This window comes from Rhinolophus sinicus, linkage group LG01 (genome assembly GCF_036562045.2).
Source record: "Rhinolophus sinicus isolate RSC01 linkage group LG01, ASM3656204v1, whole genome shotgun sequence".
NCBI classification, from domain to species: domain Eukaryota; kingdom Metazoa; phylum Chordata; class Mammalia; order Chiroptera; family Rhinolophidae; genus Rhinolophus; species Rhinolophus sinicus.
This window is the reverse complement of record NC_133751.1, coordinates 29,784,021-29,802,527: the sequence shown is the minus strand read 5'-3', so window position 1 is coordinate 29,802,527 and position 18,507 is coordinate 29,784,021. Positions and strand designations below refer to the sequence as shown.

Sequence of the window (18,507 nt, the reverse complement as noted above, 5' to 3'; positions counted from 1 at the left end):
CATTGATTTTACTAGGCTCCCAAAGGAGTCCATGGTACCCAAAAATTGAGATTCCCTGTAAGGATTACTTTGGTTGCCATGCTAAGAATAGACTGGGGAAGAAGATGGAGAGCAAGAGTAGAAGGGGGATGCAAATTAGGAGTCTTCTGCAATAATCTAAGAGAGGGATAAGGTGAGTTGGACCAGTGTTGTCGCAGAGGAGGTAGTGATACGTAGTTGGACTTTCAGAGAAGCTTTGAAAGTTGGACCAATAGGATTTGCTAACATTGGAATGTGTAATATGAGAGAAAAAGAATCAAGGACAGTTCCAAGATTTTTGGTCTGTGCAACTGGAAGGATGGAGTTGCCATTTGCTGAAATTCTCTTTGAAATTACTAGTAGACCTATAATATTGTATGTATCATAAATTTTTTGAACAGTAGCATGCTTATAAAATACAAAGGTACAAAGAACCCATATTACTCCCCATATAAACCATATGAGATGGCATAGAGTATATATGCTTGTTAATAAGCGGGCATTTTCCCGTCAAATCGCGTCGTAACGCGGGGCTTTTTTGACATTTTCTCGCCAAAATTAGACTTTCCGTAAAATATTCATATCTTTCGATCTATTTGATATTTTTCTATGAAACTTTCAGTGTTTTAGTTTAAAAAGAGGTCTCTATTTATTTACTTTGCAAAATTTTTGCCAGTTCCAACTAGAGGCGATATGACGAGTTTACTCGTTTCCCGCAAAAAATGTGTTAAAGATCAGAAGTTTGGTTTTGGACATAAATTTGAAATAGCTATTAGACTCCTAAGTATTATTTTGTGACTTGCCCTTGCCACTTAATCTGTCTTGGCATATGCAGTCATTAGAAAGAATGAGGTGAACCCATATATAGAAAGAAATGGTTACAGTACATGATAGAATAATTATGTGGTTGTTAGAACGAATGAAATATGAGGTGTGATCAAACAATATGGTGAATGTTTAAAGAAAAATGTATTACAGTAAAAAACACATTGTCATTAACCCCCCTAAAAATTCTCTCCCTTGCTTTGAACGCATCCCATCATTCTTGTCACTTTTTGAAGCAGTGCTGGAAGTCCTCTTTCATGAGTGTCTTTAGTTGTGCTGTTGTGGCTGCCGCGATGTCCTGAACTATTTTGATTTGGGGGAAGAGCCAGAAGTTGCACAGCACCAAACCCGATATTAAGGTGGATGAGGACACACCATGATGTTTTTACTTGACAGAAATTGCCGGATACCAGAAGCGATGTCTGACACGGAGCTTTACCATTGATCAAAAACTATGGAGAATGCTGCTGCCGAGTGCCATCCAATGAAAAGGCAGGGATCTTCAAGACAGGAAGTGGCGCGTAGCACCTTAGTAACAATGTTTGACAAGTTTCAACTTGTTAGTTACAGTCAGTCAGGTGTGAGCTACGGTTGAGAGAAGGTGTGTTTTAAAGTGTGCCACAAATCATCTTCCATCATGACAACACTCCCTGTCACACATCGCTTCTGGTATATGGCAATTTCTGTCAAATAAAAACATTGCGGTGTGTCCAGATCTTGCACTGTGCGACTTCTGGCTCTTCTCCAAAATCTGAATGATTCATAACATCAAGGCAGCCACAACAGCGCAACTAAATAAAGACACTCATGGAAGAGGACTTCCAGACTGCTTCAGAAAGTGGCAGGGATAATGGGATAAGTGTGTTCGAAGCGAGGGGGAATATTTTGGGGGGGATTAATAGCAATGTGTCTTTTACTGTAATAAATTTTTTAAAATTTAAACATTCATCGTATTTTTTTTATCACACCTCGTATGTCTGCGTATACCACCATGGGAAATCTCTGAAATCTATAAATAAAGTAAAAATAAGGTGAAGAACTGAATTAATAGGTAAGTGTGTTAGAATCACAGTAAATCTACCAGTGTTTACTTTTAGAGAAAGACTGAATGTGCAGGAGGCTCCCCATCTTTTTTTCTAAAGCAGTTGAGTTTACTAACCTTGTACATGTATTTTTAACTTGTTATGGTTCATATGGGGTTGAGATTATGGGTTCTTTTATTCTTTGTAGCTTTATAATTTTATATTAGTTTTTAAAACGTATATATCCAGTATTATAGATCTATTAATTTCAAAGAAATTTTTAATATTTGAGAATGTGAATGTGAAATGAAGATAGAAAATCTTCTATATAATATAATATGATCTTTATTATGAGTAAAATATGACCTTATATAGATACATAACTAACGAAAAGATTAGGAGATGTACATCAAAATGTTAAAATGGTTTTCTCTGGGTGATGGAATTTGTAGTTTTTAAAAATGTTTTTCTTTAATTTCTTGTAGACTATGAGAAGACAACGAAATGAAGTTGTGGTTGAATTAAGGAAGGTAAGTCTGATTAATATTGGGTACTTCTAAGCATTCTAACAACATTACAGCAAATACAGAAGATACCAAATGTATATTAATCTCAAGTGTTTAGCATTTCTTTTTCTTTTGAAAACCAAAAGACCAAATTTGACATGCTATTGAAGTTGGCAAGATACAACTTGACCACTGTCCAAAAACAGAGATACAGTTTCAAATGCTTTTCTCTTCTGTAATTTTTGGTGGTTTATATAAAGTATAAGTCATAGGTATACTCCTATTTACAGTAGTAGTTATGCCCTGAAAGGAACTTGTTACTTAGAAATTTCATCAACTTTTCAGTATTAAAGTAGTTGAGAATATGTCCCAAACATTTAAGTGAACATTTAAATTTTTCCAAAACATTTTAAGTGAAATTAAAGTGACCCTTGATTTTTGTAAGGCAATGTTGATTTTTGTCTGATTTTAAACTGCCCGACTTTTACTTAGACTTTGTTTTTAGGTGATAAAGAGAAGCTCCCAGATGATGTATAAAATGATTTAGTACTTTTCAATGAATATGTGCTTGGTTCTGGCTTAAACTGTACACTGTCTTTTTTAATCAAAATTTTTTGTTCTTTAGTTTGTACATAGGTCATGGTTCATTAAAAATGTAGTATTTGGGGTTTGGGGCTCAAATTAGTGTTGATTAGGTGTTCACAATTTGGTTTAATTTTCTGCATTTGCATTTTAGTCTCAAAAGGCACTTCATATTTCACTTTGTAGGCACAGGGTTGCCTAACCTTTGTATGAAAGTATTTGTCTTTTTTTTATTTAACTAGAGTTCTTTTTTTCCTTTGCCTTTTTTTTTTTTTAAGAATAAAAGAGACGAACATCTCTTAAAGAGAAGGAATGTACCACATGAAGATATCTGTGAAGACTCTGATATAGATGGCGATTATAGAGTGGTAAGCTACTGTAATTCTGGTCATTTAAAACTGCCATTGAACGATGTTACGTAAACAGAGAACTTTAAGGTGACTTTTTAACTTAGTTTTCTCTTTAACGTTTTTCTTAGCAAAATACCTCTCTAGAAGCTATTGTTCAAGTAAGTTGAGTTATTTTTCCTCTTTTTATTATATTTCTTGGATTTAGTTAAATTATTGTGTATCTACATTGAAACTTTTATTTTTTATAGAATGCTTCAAGTGATAACCAAGGAATTCAATTAAGTGCAGTTCAAGCTGCTAGGTAAGTTAAATTTTGAGGACATATAAAATTTTATAACTTACACAGGAGTTCTGTTGCGTGTTTTCACTACATGGTCATGTCACTCATACTTAACTTTGAAGACAAACAATAAGAACAGTCATAGACCAACTGAATCTACTTTTAAAATTACTCTCTGAGAGTATTGAAATTTTGTAGCAATTTTCTAAACTCAAATACACTGAAGCTTTAGTATACATGATATGTACAGCTGCTTAGGGAAAAGTTGATTTAACAGGTTATTGCTATAGACTAATAGGAAGACATTATTTATAAAGCTTTACTTTTTACTGATTAATAGGTTTAATTTAATAAAATCTCAGATTGTTCTGATCCTGCCCAGAGGTAGCTATTTCTTCTCACAATATGAGGATATTGATCAAACAGTAGAGTTATAAGCTTACATATAGCAGTATATAGGCAAGTGGACGTTAAGGTTTAGGGCTACAAAGACTCCGATTCTCTTTCCAGGTAGAAATACTGTTATTTTGTATATTTCTGTTATAAAACCTATGCTCTCCTATTTTTAAGGGAAGAACCAGAAAAACTTATTGCTGAGACCTTTGTATTAAATAGTTGGGGAAGACATGGTTGTATCATAGTACACAATATAGTGGTCACATTGTATATTTTTAAATATAAGAATAATTCTGTGTTGTGATTAGCAGTAGGAAAGACAGTTAAGCAAGAAATTGATCATAGTTATAGAATGTCAAAAGTGGAAAAAGATTTCACAGGTCCATCCAATATTTTATCCAGTGCATGCATCCCTTTGTGTTTATAGAGTTTTCCTACTTTTGTGTATTCACTTCAAATAATCTAGAACAGATAAGAAACTTACAGAATTACAGTGCTGCCCACTACAGGTAAAAGAACTTAGAACTGTGTTTTGTATTAAGAAAATCACAGAAGTTTTCATGCCTCAAAATGGCAAAATAATGTTTATAGGAGGAATGATCAAGAAATTGATACATGTGCTCACCATTGTCAGAGGTGAGCAGCTCCTCTTAATATGAGTTCTGCAAGATAATTAAAGCCCTAAGGCAGGAATTCTCAAAATTTCCCTAGGAGATCCAGAGAAAGCTTCAGGGGGTTATACAAGATCAAACCTATTTTCACAATGATTCCAAGACTTTGCCTTTTTTCACTGTGTTAAAATTTACATTGATGTTACAGAAGCAGCTGTGAGTAAAACTGCTGGCACCTTAGCACAAATCAAGACTAGGACACAAAAGTTGATTTTATATTTTGTAGATATTGTTTACACCATTATGCATTCAAAGGAAAAAGGCAGTTTCTCTTTTAAGAATGTCCAGTGGAGTAATAAAAAATTTTTCTTTTATTAACTCTGGTACCTTAAGAAATACTGGGCTATTTCCTACTTTGGGCTTAGAATTGTGCTGTGTGTTACGGAAAATACTTCGAAAAAGCATATGGTATAATTCTTGCTCTAAGAAGCTTAGAACCTAATTAGGAAGGCAAAACTGTAAAAATAGTGATACTCCACAGCAAATGTAGGCGTATGCTGTGTAAATATTTTTTCAGTAATTCAGAGAATTTAGAATTCAGAGAGGGTGTTACAAAAACATAGAAATTGAAATGGACTTTGAATAGGTGGAGTTTGAATAGACGGAAAAGAGGGCATTCCAAGTACAGAGAATAGGATGTGAAGGGCCTGGAAATGAGATTGAAATGGCAGGACTGACAACTGACCTATTATTGAATAACAGAGAATAAGATTTATGAGGTAAAATGGAGCCAACTTGTGGAGTGGTTTGAAGCCAGGTCAAGGAGTTTACATTGATAGGGGAGTGAATAAGTAGCCATCATTTGGTTTATATAGAGGAACAATCTTATGCTTCCTTAAACATTGTCTTTATACAAAGGGTGCCAAAAAAAAATGTATACACATTTTAAGAAAGGGAAAAACTATATTAAAATTGTAATATTCAATATATACTGATACCAAAGATGAATACAAGTCATGTGTATACATTTTTTTGGCACCTCCAGTATAGTAGAGCAGGAGATTCAAATGGGTGAAGATGTGGATTAACCCACATTGAGGGCTCATCAGCTAACCCTGCAATCTCCCACATGTGTACATGGGTACTAAGTACCACGAGAGCAAAGATGTGTCTGTCCTGTTCACCTTCATATCTCCGCTGCCTCTCTGGATATTTCCCTATGTATTGCTATGCTTATTCCAGTTCACTTTAGTTACTGAGATGAGAATGTTGTTGAGCTTTTATGACCTTTGATTCTGTATGTGCAGTAGGATGAAGTATCAGCAGAACCACTAGCATCAGCTATAAACCTGTACCAGCAGCCTACCTGCTCTTGCCCTTTGATTCTGTAGGACCTGTTATGAATAATTTGGGATATTTTGGTGACCTCTTAATCCCTTTCTTAGCAAGGTAAATGACATGTTCAAGGAGTCTGCCCACTTTTTTTCTCTAACCTCAAAATTAAGCCCAAAGGTAACACACATAAAACATGTAGTTGTCTTTTTATAAGTCACATTTGGAACTTTATTGAGAGAATAAAGTTATTACTGTACTAATAAAAAAATGATAAAGTGGTTTGTGTCTACATTTTTTCCTAATTAATCTCTATAAATTTATAAATTTATATTTTTATAATAGAGAAAAGGTTGCTTTATATACATTTAAAAATAACTTTGAGCAAGAGTGTGCCAAATATTCAGATTTTGTTGTAATTTCTATCAAATACGAATTTGAATTTACTGTATTTTGCCATGTATAATGCACACCCATGTTTTCAGCCCAAACTTTCAGGGGGGAAAAAATCTTTCGTTTAATTTTTTGATTCAAATTTTTATTTGTTTATATTTAGGTACTTGTCTTTTGTATTGTAAAGGAATTTTAGCATTTATTTATTACACTTCTGACTAATAAGCATAAATAAAAGAATATATGTTTTTAGATATGGAATTAGTACTACCCATGTATAATGTGCATCCTTACGTTTCCTCACTAATATAGGCAAAAAAGTATGCATTATACATGGAAAAAATATGGTAATTATATGTGATTAAGTCTCACAAAGTATGTGTGTATTTCTTGTAGGAAACTTTTGTCCAGCGATCGAAATCCACCAATTGATGACTTAATAAAATCTGGAATATTGCCTATTTTAGTCCATTGTCTTGAAAGAGATGACAAGTAAGTACATTATTTTAAGAAATAATTTAGGATCTATCCTTTACAGAAGGTAAGATTTTCTAGTAGTTAGTGTGATCTTTAGATAAAAAAGAAAAGGGCTACAAGATGAAGTTGAAAAGCCAAAGTGAAAAACAATGCGAGGTGTGTTTACACCAAGAGATGAAGGTAAAGGTCAAAAAGGAACTTGAGAATGATACATGTAACCTTTGAGCTCTGAAAATTAACAAGCAATAGTTTGGCCAGGTAGGTACTTGAGAAAACTGTTTGAGTAGTAATGTGCAGGTATCTTAAAGATTTCTTACTAAAAATTAGGACACCTGAGGAGGTTGTATGTTTTTTATGCAAGAGATATTTTAAATAGCCATTGGAGGTTTAGAAGAAGTGCTGGATGCATAGATACCTTTTGAAACAAAATATTCAATAATTTTGAAATGCTCTAGAGGGGAGGAATGGTTGGTAGATAGTTGGGCAAGTGTAAAAATCCCTACTGTTTAAAAGTATTTGTTTTTGTAGTCCTTCTTTACAGTTTGAAGCTGCATGGGCTTTGACAAACATTGCATCTGGAACCTCTGAACAAACTCAAGCAGTAGTTCAGTCCAGTAAGTTGGTTATTAAAGATAAAATTGTGATTTTTTTTTTTAAGTAAAAAAGTGATTCTACAAAAAGAGTAGAGCTATTAATATAAAATAATAGCTATTTAATAACGTATAAGGTAGCTGAAAGAGGCCAACTTAAGTATATTACTTTGATCATCTTTACCAGTGACTGACATTTTCTATTTCTAAAAATTAATTTGCTTCTAAATCTGACACTTCCTAATTATACTGTTTCCCCGAAAATAAGACCTACCACGAAAATAAGCCCCAGTTAAGATCGTCAGCCAGATGGACGCATTTAGTACGTCATGACGATGAGTTTCATAAGAAGATGACATGACTGTATTTGAATAAATGTAGATTGTTGTACATGAAAAAATAAGACATCCCTTGAAAATGTGCCCTAATACATCTTTTGGAGCAAAAATTAATATAAGACCTGGTCTTATTTTCGGAGAAACACGGTAGTAGCAGATTACATTGTTGTAGTTACTCTTTATTTATAGGACATCATTAAAATAAAGGTGTTTTACCCATGCTATACTGCCTCTGGGCCTCTTAATGAGATTTCTATCATACATTTTAGAAAAATCTTTTGTAAAGTGATCTTATTGAAAGAATGGCTTCAAATATTTTTTCATTGTTATTATAATAGTTCCTAGAAATGTAAGTAGGAAATTATTATTGGAAGTAATAACCTGAGTGTATTGTTTTCATGAATACTATTTGATTTTTCTACCAAAGAAATTAATAATTTTAAAGAAGGCACTTCTAAAATCCTCTTCAAGTGTGTAAGCCGTACATTTATCTAAACTTCTTAAAATCTTAGGCACTAACTTCTACATGATTTTGAAGGGGAACAAAAATGTTGTGTGAGTAAGCAGTTTATTATGTAGATACTTGTGTTGTGACATTATGTAGAAGAGAATGAAGTACCGTAAGTCTTAATAAAACTGGTTTAGTTGTAGGTTCAGGTGGTTTTATTTTTGTTCTTTTGGGGATTTTTTGGTTTTGTTTTGTAAGGTTGACTGTTTAGTAAATTTTATAATCTCAAGACAATGTCTTAATCCCTTACTTGCTCTCTTTCTTTTCTGTTTATGTGCTCTTTAAAGATTAGAAAAGACACCTAGAATTTGTTATAACACCGTTAGTCTTTCTTAGTATCCCAAAAATAATGGATACATTAATTACTTTGTATTATAAATAAGCATGATTGAGCTACATCTATTTAAATAGCATTTTTCAGACTGATATTAGAAGGAAGAAAGTTCAGTACAGTATTTTGTTAAGATACAAACCTTTTTCTGTGTTTCCCATCCTTGTTGTTGAGCAACAGAATCACTTTCTGATTCAGAAGATCTCCTTTGACACAGGAATCCCTGGTCTGTCTAAAGACCCATGTGATGCTATTTTAAATTTCTGTATTCACAAGTTACTTTACGAATTGGACTCTTTATTTTTTTAACTCAAAAATAGACTTAATACATAAGGAATTAATCTTAAAATTGGAATTAAATCGAGGTTTATTTGTGAATGAAATTTGCTAGTTTAACTTGATATTTGTTTATATACTAAAAATGCCATTTTGATGCTAAATAAGTAGTCTGCTAGTCAAAAATTTTCCACTACTATTACCCTAATGAAAATCATGTAACGAAGATATATTTCAAATATATTTTTGATAGTTGTGTTTTTTCTTGAGGTTTCAGCAAAAAATACAAGATTGAATTTTGGTTTAGATTATGTAGTATCTTTAACCTTTTCCCCCCCAATTTTATTGAGAGAGAATTGCTGTATAACTATGTTTAGACTTAAATGATCTTATGTTTTCTTCAGATGCTGTGCCACTTTTCCTGAGGCTTCTCCATTCACCCCATCAAAATGTCTGTGAGCAAGCAGTGTGGGCATTGGGAAATATCATAGGTTTGTCATAAACTTGTAGTACTGGTCCAACAATTGTTTTCATATACTATGTAATAAAAATGACTACTAGTGGTCAAAAAGAAAAAACAGTTTGTCTTTTTCAGTACTAGTTTTTGTGAACTCATTTACAGAAATTATAGCTGTTTAAGTTTAAACCCCTAGTAAACACAATGAACATTTTTGTTGCTTATGATAACCATAATACCTTTTTGTATATAGTCAGTATTATTTGAATAATTATGAAATATGTATATAATTTAAATCTTCTATTCCTCTTTTACTATGTTGGGATCCATTTTATTCCTTGGCTCTCTCCACTATCATAGAAAATATATTAATAAAATAAAAGGAGGGGGCAAAACTTAAACCAAAATTTTTCTCCATAGTGGCAGTTCTGAGAAGAGTCTGAGTTAAAATTTTCTATCTCTTAGGGATTTTAGTACATTAAAATATAATGTCATCCAGTATCATCATGAGGTCATCATGCAGAGGGTGTCTGTAACTTGCCAACAGCCTTCTTAAATGTTGAACATCATGATTACCATACTTTTAGGTTTTATCTGATAAATAATTGTAGGAAGCACATTTAAGACAATTCTAATATTTCAAGGATTTGTTTTTTTAACTAGAGCCTATACTTTACCCGATCTCAAAAACTCAAAAAACTGTAGTGGAGAATGGAAAAAATCTGAGGTCTGAACTGTATCCCTTGATGTTAAAGATTATTTTTGCCACAGATTCATTATTGTTCTTCCATGGAAGTAATCAGAATTGCTTTGATATGCCTCCTTTTTATTAGCCTTTCGGGGGCCAGTGTGGAAGGCCAAGGGATGGTTAGCATCCCATGATTATGAGTTTCAAAAGGGAATTTTTCTGTGAACTGTTCTTGGAATACAGTATATTGCTCTTAGGAATGCTATCATTTGTGTATCCAAGGTCCCTCTCTCCTTTGCTTTTATACTAAATTTTAGATTTAGAACTATTACCGCGGCATCTTGATCTTTGGTTTTTAGTTCCAGTGACATTGTAGAGTTAATTAGAATACACAGATGGAAAACGAACAAAGCATTTTATCTCCAAGAATTGTAGTGCAAGAAAAAGTGTTTTCACTTATGGAATGTAATACTTCAACATGGATCTCATACTAGAAATTACGGTGGCAGTCTAGATACAGAAATTAAATTTGGCAGTTGTCTAGGCCAGTGATTTTCAAACTTTAGCGTGTTATCAGAATCATATGTGAATCAGGTGAAGGGCTTGTTAAAACTCACAATCCTGGACCTTCAGAGTTTCTGTTTCAGTAGATTTGGGATAGAGCCCAGTAGAATATTGGTTCTTTGTCCTCCCTTATTTTGACTTAGTTATCTAAGTGTATAGAGTAATTTATAGTTAATCCTTTTGATGCTGTGATATTGGGTCATCAGTATAAATTCTGTGAATATTTTCTAATAGTATTTTGACACATCTTTTTTTTATTACATGATAGTTTGTTAAACTGAGAGTACCATTGAGAGAGAAGACAAAAGCAATGGTTCTCTACTCACAGTGTATTTTAAAGAACCCTTACTTAGGCTTCTAGTGTCATAGATGGCATAAATCATAAGTGAGCAGCTTATAAACCTGAACATGTGAATAATGTCCAAAAAAACCTTATAGTTGCTTCTCTTAGCTCAGAGACCTAAAATGTGAACTTGGTTATTATTGTCTAAAACTTTTATATAAAGCCAAATAATGTACGTGGTTAAAATATAGGAAGCAACATATTGAACCCAGTGCTTTATGTTTTCTGAATTGTTTATTGTCATCATATTTTATTAAATTAATAAATCCTTATTCCTACAGGTGATGGGCCACAGTGTAGAGATTATGTCATAAGTCTTGGAGTTGTGAAACCTTTACTTTCCTTCATAAGTCCATCTATTCCAATAACATTCTTGAGAAATGTTACTTGGGTTATGGTCAACTTATGTCGGCACAAAGACCCACCCCCCCCAATGGAAACCATTCAAGAGGTAAACAAGTGGTTTTTTCTGTGTTTATTTTTAAACCAAAGTAGATACTATTATCTGTATGTTTTTATCTGTATGTTTTAAACTGTATATTTCTTTCTTCAGATTCTTCCAGCTCTTTGTGTTTTAATTCATCACACAGACGTAAATGTGAGTAAATTCTTCCCTTCATATATTTGTGTGTGTGTGTGTGTGTGTGTGTGTGTGTGTGTGTGTGTGTGTGTCTAGAGCTCCCCCTGTACATAGGGGAGAAAATGTCACACTGGATGTTATCTGAGTGTACTCTTTCAGATGTTTCAAGAGCTGTAATACATAGTTTGGTATTTTTATATTTACTCTGTGTTTACCTATAATCACTAAATGTAATTTCAGTAAAGAAATTGAGCCTATTATTTGGGCTGGGCAATAAGGTATGTGCATATACTTGTAATAGTGTTGTAAAAACTCGTATTAGAAGTTCTTTCATTGTTCATGACCTTTTTATGGAAGCTCATTTGATAGCCTGGCCAGGACAGAACACATACACCCAGTGGTAGTTTTGGGTTTTGAAAGATAAAGCAGAAATATTTTTGCCTGTATGCATGACCTTGTATACATACACCAAACCATGGACATCATTTGCTCTTTAATTTCATTTTTATTCTATTTCTTCATTTATAGTGACTTTGGTAGTGGTTTCACTTGATAACTTTTGAATGTCCAGACAATAGTAAAAAATCAGTGCAGATTACGTTTTCAAACATGAATATATCTTACTCATTCTTACTAACACAGATGGCAAAGGTAAAAGCGACTCGGGAAGTATGAATGAGGTGGAACATTGCCCTGACTGCTTATAGGGCCATCAGTGTGTCAAAAAGCTAGGCATATACATAATGGGTAAAGAAAGTCACATGGTTAAAATGTATGGCAATAATCAGGAACTTGGGTGGTTCTTTAAAAACACAGTTCAGTATGATGACCAGTGTTTGATAAACTGCTTCATTTCTTTACAGTATCCCCAGTAATACCTTTTTGCCAGGATATCTCTAATGTAGGGGTGTCCAAACTTTTTTCAATGTTTTTTACCAAGGGCCATACATGGTAAAATACATAAACAGCCGGGCCACTCACTTGAGGTGAAGTATGTATTGCCTCACCTGGTTTATTTAAGTAAACTAAATATATTTTTGGAATTTGCTGTGGGCCAATTAATAATGGATTGTGGGCCGCAGTTGGCCCGCGGGCCGCAGTTTGGACACCGCTGCTCTAAAGCATATGGAACAAATTCAAGTTAGTTATGCTATATCGAGCAGTGACATAATGTACCACATTCATTACATGACTTGATCTCTTTTCTAATAATTTTTTTTTTAGCTCCAGGTAGTCTAGAATCCTTAAAAAAATGTAAGCAATTTTTAGTTTTGACTCCTTACCACCAAAGTCTTTGATTAAATTATAAATTTTAATATACTACTTTCACAAGATTTCTAAGAAAGATTAATCTCAAAGTTTATACCGGTACTGGAAGCAGACATCTTGGTTGACTATATTGAGAAATATATTGTGTTCTTTCCTCCTGTTTGTACCAATCCAGTTGAGGTTGTAACTCTGTTTTTCTTGCTTTTGATGTATCTTTAATTTCTCAAGCCATTTTGCATTGCTCTTTTTTAGTAGCATGTTTACTAAGTAATGATGTTTATAAGAGTAAAATCTTAGGTAAACATTGGCAGCAAGTTCTTAAATCGGGCCTCAGAGAAGTGAGGAAAAAAAATGAAAACAAAACTTTCCACAAGCCATAAATGAAGCATTAAAATTACACTGTAGTTGTAGTTAGTAAATTTATCATAGAATATTAACTTTGTCTCATATAGAAAGTACATATGAGGTCGAGTCTGATTTAAATTGTGATTTTGATGTGAGCATATTAATGACATGTTTAGTATTGGGCCTTTTTAAAAAATATGTGGATTGTACGTACAGTCTTTTCACAAGTAACTTGAAACTTTTTGCCCATATCAGCACATTTTGGCATATATTGGTACTCCAGAAAAAAAACAGTTACATTTGTAAGTTGAAATTTAGTTGTTTCACATATTTTGATGCCACTTTATGTATGTGAATTTTCTTACTTGGTATCTTCTTTTTACATTAAAAATACCCATAGAGCTTTCTTAAATTCCTGAAAGGAATGGTGGCAAGGTGCTTTAAACCTTTAAACATAATAATGGTTTAGAATTTAAAAGGTTTCAAAGTTTTTGGCTTGTCTTTTGACACAGGGATCCATATTCTAGAAAGGTTTTGGAAGTAAAGTTCTATGCATAATTATTATTCCTGTATCTTTGTCAATAATTGTATTATTGTTGTAGCAGTTCAGCAGTTTGTTGTACATCCTTTGGCCATAATGTCCAATTAGGACTTAACCTGCAAAGAAAGGTGAAACACAGTGGCCTGGTGTACTTCAAAATATAATCATTAAAAATTTCAGGCTGTTTTTTAGTATAAGCTATAGAGGCTTCCTTTTTTTATTTTATTTTTTTGTAAATAGTTTTGGCAGCTGTTATAAATAACGTTTTTTTGTGTGTTTTTTTTTAACCTAGAATGTGGTTCTTGATTATAGATCTCACAGGTTGCTTTTGATATCTTGATCTGCAGCTGTGGGAGACTTCCCCTGTTTGGGAAATTGCCACCAGTTTTATAGCAATGTGTTGAAAAAGATGAAACTACTGTAATCCTAATACTAGAGTATTGGGTTTAGACGTACCTACATGGTACTGATGATACTAGAGAACACCTTGATATATTCACATAGCCTACATGTTTTTGAACCACTGTGTATGTTGGATACATTTATGCTTTGCAACTATATACATTTACCACAATGTCCTTGGACCTGTTAGCCCTCAGCCTGAGCATTTGGGAAAGAATGTCTTATTCTCCTATTTCATGTGCTGTGTAGTGTGTTTGTATCGTAGTGAATTAAGAGTGGATGCTAGTCTTGATCGGGATCATAATTATAATTAACCTAAACATTCTGAATTTGGTTTAAAGATGTATTATACATATTTGATGCAGACATTCATAGGTGATTATAATATAATGAAGATTAAGATTCCAGTGAATTGAGGTGAGAGAAAAAGAAAGGTAGTAGAACAATCATAGATTAGTCTGTATGGTTAAGAATTATTAAAATGAGAAAATATTCAAAGACTATTTGAATTTTCATTTTATTCATTAGATATTGGTAGATACAGTGTGGGCCCTCTCTTACCTTACTGATGCTGGCAATGAACAGATACAGATGGTAATAGACTCTGGAATAGTCCCTCATTTGGTTCCTCTGCTCAGCCACCAGGAAGTTAAAGTTCAGGTAAGTTTGTTGTTGATAAAAAGGCAAGTTTTTCTTACCATTAATGGCATTAAGTATGACGTTCAAAGATGGACAATTTCAATTGTTTAAAGTATATTTTTAGCCTAATAACAATGACAATATGTCTATGATGGAAAGAGTGAGTTATATCCCCATTTTAAAGATGGAGAAAATGAGATAAAATTACTACAGTTCAACAAGAACCTCCCTCTTTTCCCACCCCACCCCCCAATTAAAAAAAAAAGCAAGTTAGCTCCTTTGTGAGTTACTGATTACTAATATAGACAAGGGCAATTCATACAGCAATTTGGGTGGCATCTGAAACAAGTATTGGTACTTTTATTTTTTTCTGCTCTTCCTCTTTTCTCATTTTCTTCCACTCTCCTACTCCTGTTTTTTTCCCTCCCGGCTGTCCTTTTTTACTCTCCTCCACTGCACCTGACAAGTTTAGTTAATACTTAGTTTTAGTGGCACTGTGATAAAAGCTTTGTACTTAAATATGCTGCTTAGGGGCTTCTTAAATTATTTCCAGTCAATTATTTAAAATATTTTTGTTTAATTTTGTTTTGTTCTTTTGTTTTTTAAATCCTTCCACATATCCAAAAGATATTTTTGGTTCTTTGGTTTATTCCAAAGAACCTGCATCTAGGAAGAGCCAAAAAAGAGAGGGTGAGAAGTTTACTAAAATATTATAAGCAGTAACTGTCAAACTACAGTGATAAAGGAGATGCAGTGCAGCAAGTTCTCCCTACCCTTCTGAGGTAAATAGTATGCTTTAATCTTATAATGACTGCGAGTTTATAACATACAGTAATGGCATAAGGAGAACTGGAAGCCTGATCATCTATTTCTCAACCTTGCCTGGACATTAAAATCAGCCATGACATTTAAAGAAAAAAAGAATTTTATATTTCCCTTGCTCAACCCCTAGAGATTCTGTTTTAGTAAATGTGATATTTCCTAGAAGCCTGGGCTGTAAAAAGCTCTTCGTGTGATATTCATGTACAGTAAGATTGGAGACCCCACTGCCTTAAAATTTAAAGCACTTTAAAGAAAGAGGTATACTTAGTTAAATTCAGAAACAATGATTTATAGAGTAGTTTATCATTTAGGGGTATTTGTGGCTTATTTTAAGTATTCATACTAGATATTTATCATTAAGTTTGCATTTCTTAATTGTGATGCCTATTTGTTGATACAGGTTTTTGGTTTGTATTTTGTTTTTTTCAGAGTATATCTTCAGTTTTAATACTGGACTTCATTGAGAAAATAGGGCTTGGAATTATTCTTTAGCCAGCTCCCAAGGAAAGTTACTGTTCTATACTTTACCTGGTAACTAATAGAGATTTTAAAAAACGTTTTCAACTTTTATGCTGCCGTAATTAAGGAAATAGAAAGAATAGTGTAATGAACCTCCACCTGGGTTTCCTCTCTACTCACTCCCCGCCAAATTATTTTGACACAAGTCCCAGATATCATATCATTTTATCCAGCTTGCATCTCTAAAAGTAAGGGGGTTTTTTGTGTGTGTTTTTTTTAACATAACTACAATACCATTAGAGCACTTTTAAAAATCTTAATATTAAAATGCAGTCAGTATCCAGATTTTACTGATTAAGTTTTCACAGTTAACCAAATCAATATCCAAACTAAGTCAACACATTGCATTTGGCAGCAATGTTTTTATGTTTCTATTACTCTACAACTTTTTTTTTTCTTTCCCCTTTTAAATTTATTCGTTAAAGACGCTGGGTCTGTACCAAATATTTTTGAAAGAAATTAAAGAAGACCTAAATAAGTGGAAAGACATCTGTGTTCATGGTTTGGAAGACTTAGTATTGTTAGAATGGCAATGCTCCCCAAATTTATCGACAAATTGAATGCAATTTTTATTAAAATCCTAGGTGCCTTTTGGCAGAAACTTACAAGCTAATTGTAAAATCCTATAGAAATACAAGGCGCCCAGAAATACCCAAAACAGTCTTGAAAAAGAACAAAGTTTGGGAATGTCTCATTTTCAAAACTTAACTACAAAGCTAAACAAGACTTTGGGGTTCTGGCATAAAGGTAGGCATATAAATGAATCAAGAGTCCAAAAAATAAGCCCATACATTTATGATCAATTGATTTTCAACAAGGGTACCAAGAAAATTCAATGAGCAGAGAAAAGTCTTTTCAATAAATTGTGATACAACAAATGGTGCTGAGACTGCTGGATATCCACATGTAAAAGAAGGAAGTTGGACCTTTACTTCACATGATATTTTAAAAAATAGCTTAAAATGGACCAAACATCCATAAGAGCTAAAAGTACAAACTTCTTAGAAGAAAATATAGGAGTAAATCTTTATGACCTTGGATTAAGCAGTAGTTTCGTAGATACGACACAGCAAGCAACGAAGGAAAAAAATAGGTAAATTGGACTTCACCAAAATTTAAAACTTGTGCTTCTAAAGACTTATCAAGAAATTGAAAAGACGTGCTTCAGAATAGGAGAGAATATTTGCAAATCATACACTCGTATATCTGAAAAGGGACTTGTATCCAAAATACATTGTATTCACCTCAACAATAAGACAAATCACCCAATTTAGAAATGGACAAAAGATTTAAATAGTTTTCCAAAGAAAACATACAAATGGTCAGTCAGCACATAAGAAGGTGCTCCACATCATTAGTCATTAAGGATGTGCAAATCAAAACCTCATTGAGACACCACTTCATACCCACCAGGATGGCTGTAATCAAAAGGACAGTAACAGCTGTTGGCAAGGATGTAGGGAAAGTGAAATCCTCAAACACTGCTATTGGGAATGTAAAATGGTACAGGCTCTTTGGAATATAGTTTGACAATACCTCAAAAAGTTAGACATAAGCATAGGGAATATAGTCAGTGGTACTGTAATTGTTATGTATGATGTCAGAGGGGTAGTAGCCTTGGTGGGGATTTCACTCTGTGAGGGGCGTAAATGTCTAATCACTGTGTTGTATGCCTGAAACTAATGATTTAAAAAAGGATATATGACCCAGCGATTTCACTCTCATGTATATACCCAAGAGAACAAAATATATGTTCATAAAACAACTGGCATACAAATGTTTAAGGCAGTATTATGCTTAATAGCCAAAAAGTGGAAACAATCCAGATGTTCATCAACTAATGAATGGTTAAATAAAATGAGGTCTGTTCATACAATGGAATATTATTTGGCCACAAGAAGGAGTGAAGTACTAATATGTGGCTACAATGCAGATGGACCTTGAAAGCATTATGTTAGTGAAAGAAGTGAAACACAAAAAGGCACCTGCTGTGTTTTATTCCAATTATATGAAATATCCAGAATAGGCAAATCCACAGGGACAGGCATAATGGTTGCCAGCAACCTGGGGGTGAGGGCGATGGGAGTTACTGCTAGTGGGTAGAGATATGCTTTCTTGGGCTGATGAAAATGTTCTGGAATTACATACTAGTTATGGTTGCACAACTTTGAATATTACTAAGAACCTCTGAATTGTGCACTTTGAAAAGATGAATTTTATGTTACTTGAATTATATCTCAATTAAAAAATAAAACCCTGGGTTTGTCTTGGAGAAGGAAAAGTTAGCCAAAAAACAAAAATCTTTAACTTAACAGAAAATAATCTAATACAACTAAAGAAAAATAATTCAAATTCATATGATAGTAAAAACTTATATATAAAGCAGGGTCCTGCTGTCCTACAAAAAGCCACTGTGTTTTTGTTGTTAACTTACTGAAACGCAATCTAAAATTGAAATACTACCTTATTTTCTTTATGGCCATAATTAGGATATAAAATTATC

The 18,507-nt window shown here is 33.3% G+C and overlaps 1 protein-coding gene across 3 annotated transcripts in view; it reads left to right on the top strand.

Annotated features, from left to right (window-relative positions):
- KPNA4 (karyopherin subunit alpha 4) overlaps positions 1-18,507 on the top strand; it is a 53,363-nt gene that overhangs the window by 21,773 nt on the left and 13,083 nt on the right. For all 3 annotated transcript variants that reach the window (XM_019731942.2, XM_074327200.1, XM_074327204.1), the window contains 10 exons: positions 2,351-2,395; positions 3,232-3,321; positions 3,432-3,461; positions 3,552-3,604; positions 6,712-6,807; positions 7,321-7,406; positions 9,240-9,326; positions 11,169-11,338; positions 11,441-11,485; positions 14,553-14,684. In XM_019731942.2, the coding sequence (XP_019587501.1) occupies positions 2,351-2,395; positions 3,232-3,321; positions 3,432-3,461; positions 3,552-3,604; positions 6,712-6,807; positions 7,321-7,406; positions 9,240-9,326; positions 11,169-11,338; positions 11,441-11,485; positions 14,553-14,684 (834 nt within the window). The remainder of the gene's footprint in view (positions 1-2,350; positions 2,396-3,231; positions 3,322-3,431; positions 3,462-3,551; positions 3,605-6,711; positions 6,808-7,320; positions 7,407-9,239; positions 9,327-11,168; positions 11,339-11,440; positions 11,486-14,552; positions 14,685-18,507) is intronic.